Source organism: Nestor notabilis, unplaced genomic scaffold (genome assembly GCF_000696875.1).
Source record: "Nestor notabilis isolate BGI_N333 unplaced genomic scaffold, ASM69687v1 scaffold8476, whole genome shotgun sequence".
Taxonomy (NCBI): Eukaryota; Metazoa; Chordata; class Aves; order Psittaciformes; family Psittacidae; genus Nestor; species Nestor notabilis.
In genome coordinates, this window is record NW_009931442.1 from 11,027 (window position 1) to 18,341 (window position 7,315).

General features: G+C 41.4%; 1 protein-coding gene across 1 annotated transcript in view; it reads right to left on the reverse strand.

The window, feature by feature from the left end:
* Positions 1–7,315, reverse strand: part of LOC104406801 (transcription initiation factor TFIID subunit 1-like) — a gene marked incomplete at both ends in the record, with an annotated part of 23,381 nt that overhangs the window by 10,462 nt on the left and 5,604 nt on the right. The window contains 9 exons of the mRNA XM_010015897.1: positions 1,510–1,614; positions 1,699–1,872; positions 1,976–2,149; positions 2,999–3,106; positions 3,208–3,335; positions 4,896–5,063; positions 5,469–5,585; positions 6,942–7,143; positions 7,294–7,315. The exon at positions 7,294–7,315 is cut by the window's right edge and continues 254 nt beyond it. Coding sequence (XP_010014199.1) covers positions 1,510–1,614; positions 1,699–1,872; positions 1,976–2,149; positions 2,999–3,106; positions 3,208–3,335; positions 4,896–5,063; positions 5,469–5,585; positions 6,942–7,143; positions 7,294–7,315 — 1,198 coding nt within the window. The remainder of the gene's footprint in view (positions 1–1,509; positions 1,615–1,698; positions 1,873–1,975; positions 2,150–2,998; positions 3,107–3,207; positions 3,336–4,895; positions 5,064–5,468; positions 5,586–6,941; positions 7,144–7,293) is intronic.

The following is a 7,315-nucleotide window of genomic DNA, read 5'->3' on the forward strand; positions in this document are numbered from 1 at the left end:
CGAGGCCAGAGGAGGCCCCGGAGCTGCTGCAAGGGCTGGAGCAGCTCTGCTCTGGAGCCAGGCTGAGAGAGCTGGGCTGGGGCAGCTGGAGAAGAGAAGGCTCCTCAAGGGGACACCTTAGAGCAGCTCCAGTGCCTAAAGGGGCTCCAGGAAACCTGGAGAGGGGCTTTGGACAGGGCCTGTAGGGACAGGACAGGGGCAATGGCTTTAACCTGCCAGAGGGGAGCTGGAGATGAGCTCTGAGGCAGAAGCTCTTCCCTGTGAGGGTGCTGAGGCGTTGGCACAGGGTGCCCAGAGAAGCTGGGGCTGCCCCACCCCTGGCAGTGTTCAAGGCCAGGTTGGACACAGGGGCTTGGAGTAGCCTTCCAACCAAAATCATTCTATGGTTCTACAATAATTCTGTGATATGCAGAAGACACTATAACCACAGAAACCAGCCCAGGACACACACACACAGATTCTGGGAATGGGAGAAGGCAACAGAAGGTAGGACTGAAGACTTTGCTCAGGAAAGGAGGTTCTAAGAACCTAACCAGAAAATCAGAGAGCAGCAAAGTTCAGCATTTAACGGTAAGAAAGTTTAAACTAGCACCAAGGAGGCACTAGACTGAGTGGAAAGACCATCCTCTTCTCTAAAGGGTTTTCTCTACCCATCGGGCTTCCACTACCCTTACCCACTGCTACTCTCCCACTCAACCTTCATCCACATTGCAAAGCTTTCCTGAGATGGCCCTGTCCTCACTTCAAGCTTTCCAGAAGTCCTGTTTTATCCAAATGAAGTCTTCTCAGGCTTGAACAATTAGTATTGTCAGTTCTGTGATGAATCTCTAATATCAATCTTCACTTTACTTTTTTTCCTGCACGGACAGAATTATTGCTGCAGCAAAAGCAGCTAGCATTAAATGATATTTTTACATTTATCATGAATTTTGTGAGCAGGTGGTCTTTACAACATTCTTAATTTCTCTCCTAATCCGTTGTATGTATTTCAACAACAGAGAAATGCTCATAAAAGCAGAAGTCTACAAACCTGACTAGTAATTGGCATCCAGCAGACAACTAGCAGTACAATTCTCAGAAAGTACACATAAGATTTTGCTCATTCAACCTGGACCATGACAAATCCATGTTTTCTATACTCTCCAACACCTAGGTTTTCCATACCTCCCCAACATTCAAGCAGCTTTGACCTTCCACTCAGTTCTCTCTAACAGTATTTCTAATACATTTCCAAAGCAAAGCAGCAAAGATTCACTTCCTGCAATTCCTGTCATTTCTACAACAGTTTAAAAAAACCCATGTATTAAAAAAACCCAAAAAAAACACAAACCAAGAACTGAATTATTATCAGTAAACAAAAAGACAAACTGGCAAGGAAATGGAAACTGTGGTTCTTTGGAAGTTGAGAACTATTTGTTGCATTATTTGTTGAGCATTATTAGGGAAAAAAACATTCTGCCTATTACTCCATGTTCAACTTTTCTGTCTTCTTATGCTTGCTTTTCTTACCTGCAGTAACTGGCCTGGATGCAGAGAACCCAGGAATGGAGAAGTGTGACAATAAACAGTCTCTCCATATTTACAGTCTGGAGCTCCGGGATCTTTGCCAGGTTTCTGCAACATGCAACAAAGGTGCAATGAGCACTCATCAGGAGGCAGAAGAAAATCACTGTCCAACAGTAAAACCTGCATACTCACCCTCTTGTAGTAATTTTTAATCTTTGTTGCCATGCCAACCTGCATCATTAAAGGGGCATTTTCCTCACTGTATTCAGCAAGGATGAGATCTCCATCCTTGCCAGTTAGGTCCTGCGGTGTGCGCATGAAGAACATTTCACCCCCACCAGAAGCCTGACGCTCCTGCTCTCTCATCTGTGCTAGTGGAAAAAAAGTGTTAGGAAAACAGCACATTAAACACATCTGCTGTGCAAACAGAGCCACAGCAGACTTCAGACACAAAGAAAAATAACTGTACCTTGGCTTTCTTTTTTATGTGTTTCAGTAGAGGTTGCACAGGATGGGGCCCTGGCTGGGATAAGGCACCAAAAGAGTATTTCTTCAGGGGAGGCCGATGAAACTGTCGGAGCTTCATAGGACCCATATGGGTGGGAAAGAATGGCTGGCGAAGTTCCACTGCTGGAATAGAGTGCTAACACAGTAACAAAATGTGCATTAAGAATAAGGTGTATCATCTCAAAACCAAGATCATCCTACTAACCCTTATAAGACAGAACCTGGTAATATTTTTAGGTCTGCTAGCAGGGACACTAGTGCATTGAGATTCACTTATCATCATGTCGCCTTTTGACAGAAAGTGATTAGCCCATATATAAATCTTTCCTCTCCGTACATACAGAGACAACTTTATTTTTGCTATTTCAAATGGTACACAAAGAGAGGATTTTTTAATTAACTAGAAGCATGCAAAGCCATTATCCCTGCCAGTGGGAAAGAAGTGCACTTAGAATTACATACATTTTTTTCTATTATAGAAGAGGCTGGAATCAGATGAGGTTTTAGAAGGGGTCACTGAATACCATAGTGAAGGAGGAAAAGAATATTACATCTTCAGCCAAGGCTAGTGAGCAGTGCTTCAAATTCATCATTATCTAAATTATTTTTATAATATCCAGATTAAAACACCACTAGTAGCAGATGTACAGCCTCACCTCTTGACTATCTGCACCACATTCTGCCCTCCTACTACTGCCTCAGAAAGAAGAGCACTCCAGAGAGACCATACAAATGCACAGCAAGTATGATACAGCAAGATCTAGCACCTAAACCTCAGTTTGATGGGGCAATCAAGAAAAGTTAGTTCAAACTCCTTTCTAATAATTTTAGTTAAACAATATTAAAAATCTCATGAACACTTAACTGACCTGCTGTAATCTAAATTCTGGTTTTCTACAAATCCTAACTCATACTCTCAGCTAGAAACCTCTTATCAAGACATTCTATCTATTTCTCTCTCTACAGCCAATACTACTATGACTACCTGAATGATGTTGCCTCCGAAGGTTCCTCGAAGGCCCTGCTGTTTGGGATAGTAAAACTCATCGTTGGACAGGTTCCAGGGATCTTTCACCTCTGGCTGAGACATGTTCTAATTCAATTTTAAAACAGAGAGGGAGACATGTCAGAAAAGGAAAAAATTACCCTTTCCACATCATTCCCAACCTGCAAAGTGCTAAAGCTTACACTGACCTGCTGTGGTTCTTCCTTAATGACACCTGTTTTTCCCAACAGGATTCGACTCTTCTTTAGAGAAGATTCTTTCTTGTTCTCCTTGGATGGAGAGTTTGAAGTCATTTCTTCCTTTTCATCAGGAATTTCTAAAAACACAAGTAATCACACTGTAGGGTACTTGCCCTGGGGTATAGAAAAGATGGATTTGTTATTTCCTGCAACCTCCCCCTGAACTGCAGCTTGGTCCAGATGTTTTTGCCTTTATGTTCAGTTTCGAGGTTGACTGTCCTCGTGCACTCCTCCTGCTTTTTCTCCATACAGGTCAATATGAAACAAGCTCAACAAACACAGAAAAGCTCCATGCTTAAATCTCTACCTTACCTTCTTCAGCAGTGAGTAGATTTGAGTGGGGATTGGTTGGGCTATCCGCTGCTCAACACAACATTTACTAATAAACTAATCATTAAAAGTACAGGAAATAGCCAACTGTTCTGCCAAAGTTATTCTAGAGTTGAGAGTCAAGGCAATGGGAGCGCCAACACTGCCTCCCAACTATGTGTGCTAATAATCCTTCTCTTCCCCACATAAATAAAACATAAAAGTGAGTCTGAATCCAAAGATAATATGGAGCTAAACCCAAAAGGGATTCCTGAAAAATTCCAGGAAAGTAGTATGAATTTTAAGTTAGCGATTTGTGAAGCATGGACTTTCCAAGTAAGATTTTCACCCAAGATGCAGGGCCTAGTGACATGGGCTTGGCAAAAACCACACTAACTTCATGCACAGGTCTCACATACTCTATATAAAATAAGAATGGGTTCACCTTTGTCACTACTTACACAAACATCCGCAATGTTGTATGTATTTCAGACTTGGAAAGAAAATAGTGGCAGTCTGTTTTTAACAAGCTCAAGTTAAGAGTGATTTTCAAGGTTGCTGGCTAGTGCCAAAACATTCCAATCAATAAATATAGAAATTCATAGACCTGACCCACTTTCCAGAGGAAGGAAATGCAATCCAGGCTGTACAGAAGTGTAGTAAGATATGCTTATCCTTAAATTACATAAGGCTGCTTGAAGATTGATAACCTAAACACAGATCTAAGAGAAAGTGGTGATTTTAGTGTCCAAATAAGACAAAAGTCTCTCCAGCTTGTAGCAATACAAGCATGGAGTACATTCAAATCAAGGTTCAGGAATATTGACTAATATGTAGCAGCACAAAAATGCTAACAGATATCATGCAAAGTCATTGCTCCCATGTGCCATTACCATAGCCTGAAAGAGGCTTAAGGAATTTGTTTCTTCGGGCTTTGAATACAAGCCATGTTTGAGAATAGCATAGGTTAGTTTGTGGTTTACTTCTCTACCTTCCCTCTTCAAACCAACAAGCACGCAAGTAAAATTAACTCAGTTGCTTCTAAAATACACCAAGAGTCAGATTAATCATGCTAAAATTAAGTTTCAGGGCATTAAGTTTTACTCTGTTGTTACTGCTTTTAACTTGGGAGCTTAAAGTATATATGACACCAGTTACTAGCATTGTCTTCTGCTGTGGCCTTTGATTACTTGCAAAATATCTTCAAAAGCTAGAACAAAGAAAGGCCGTAAGTATTGCCCCAATCCACTTATCTCCATTACATTACAAATCCTTGCTTCCACTTGTCTTTTCCCATTTGAGTCAAATTTATGGATGCATAAACATACCTAGAATTATGTTTTCATCATTTGGATCAAGTGTTAAGACAGGGGGATCCAAGTAGGTTTCCATTGCCTGATCATCCCAGATGATATTGTCTTCCCAACGGCCATACACTAACTCTTCATTATCAATTGGGAAAATAGAGTACCAGGTCTTGTCTTCATCCATAGAAACTGCAACAATCATAAGGTAGAATCCTTAGGAGTTTTATACACTACCTTGGCAGAAAGCCATTTCAGAACTCATCCCCACATCTTATTCTCTCAACCTTCCCCGTCCTTCAGGGCTTTCTGAGCCAGGATCTCTAAAAGGTAAAAGAAAACTCATTTTGGAAGCAAAAAGGAAGCAGAGCCCCAAGTCTCAGCTTTACCAGCCCTTTGAGATTTTGCTCCACTGAAACACAGAGAATGTCCACGAATTAAATAAGGCCTCTAACAGGTTTTAATGCAAACAAGTATCTCTTTTATCTACACCTTGTTGCCAAAAAAATGACCCTGCTATTGCACAGCATACAAGTCTGTATACAGAAACATGTCACATGCACCTATTCACAGGCCAAAGATTGACATCCTTATTACCTTGCTGTTCAGAAGTTTGCTTTTCTTTGCCTTTTGCTATACCTAGGACTCCTGCTACATTTGGTTTCTGTGCTAGTGGAATTGGTGGATTGAGCAAAGAGCCACTACGGTTCAAACCTAGAGAAAAGGAAAACAAAAGTAAAGTGAGCTTGAGTGGAAGGGTTACAGCGAATTGCACTATCTTAAATCTGAACTTGGGGGTTGCTTGGAGAGTGATTTCCAGCCTGAAACAGGATGGGCTTACTGCTCATATCACAAAGAGTGTCAATGTGTCATTAGTATGGGTAAGACTTCATAGAATCACAGAGTAGTTTGAGTTGGAAAGGACCTTAAAGATCATCTAGTTCCAAACGTGCCATGGGCAGGGGCACCACCTTACAAACACACATTTGCCCACAGCTTACTGCTTAAGTCTGCAGCCTCTTCAAAGTTAGGTTTGGCTTGCTTTGCATATGCTGCATGACAATGGATAACATGCATTTCTACATGGTGCCTATAAAAGTGAAAGGCCTTGAGCAGACAGTTGCCATTGACCGAACTGTTGGTCTGGCCTCCAGCAGCTTCCTGTCTTATGTCTCCGTCACAGTAAAAAAGATGACCAAGCAGACCTCAAGGAATCATTCTGTGGAAGCAGCTCCTCCCAGGGCAGACCAACTCACCTATGCTCACATGTGGCTTATGTCACTTAATACTTCTAGAAAGCACAAGACGTAACACATGTGAAGAGACCTACCATGTTTAACATGGTACTGTAGCTTTTGATGGGACTCAAGCACAGCAAGCCCAGGCCTGAATAGCTAAGGCACAATTGTGCTGAAACAGAAATTGGTACAAAAACCTATCTCCAATTCACCTACCCAAGTCAGTGTCTTGTATTCATACCTGAACAGTAAAGGATAGACACTAGCACCCAATAAAGATCTGACATTCCCATCAGTTTTTCCTTGTAGAAGCAGGGTAAGATATAAGAGATGATAAGCATTCATTCTAACACATGCCATTTAAATTTCAAATCCATCTCTATCTAAGAGAACTCTAAGACTTGTAAGAACTGTTACTTCCTATCTAGAAAAAAACAGAGTATCATTATTACTTGAGAGTAAACTTCAGAAGATTTTTACACAACTCTTTCATCTAAAAAAAAAAAAAAAAAAAAAAAGCATATGAAGAAAATTCCATTGGCCTATAAACAGCAGACATCCTAAGTGCAGCACTGCTTGATACCAGCATGGGTGCATCTAGCATCTGGTATTCCCCACGGAGAGAAGAAAGCCATAGTTGATATTCTCTTTAACAGAAAGGACCTCGTCTTTTTTTGGAAAGAGAGCTAGAGTCTCAGAATTCTGAGCAGAGCTGTGATTTTGCCAAGAAACATTCCCTAACAGGAAGAATTATGTTCTTTATTTGAGATGAAAGCATGCAATGGGTCAGCTGAACTACAGCAAGTACAGTTCATATCAGACCACTGATTACCTTGTTGGGCATTGTATGCGGTAGCATTTCTAGTCATGCTGGATGGCAACCAGCCTGCCAAACTTGCTCGCTGTGTCTTAGTCCCTTTGTGCTTGACATCTTCTCCATTCCAGATAACATCATCTTCCCATTGGAGCTGCGTCACCATAAGGAAGTGCTCATCAGCTAGCAAATCATCCTTCTCATCCATCAACCTTGCATCCTGGAAGGAAAGAATAATTGCTTGAAGACCTGCACTGACTCTACTTTCAAACTAAAGGAGGAAGATTAAAAAAGTCTCAATTTTGCCCAGTGCACAACCATGCACTGGCCCATCACCAAGCTCTCATTGTGCAGCAATCTCCTGTGCCACAAAAATCTCCACACCTTTCCCT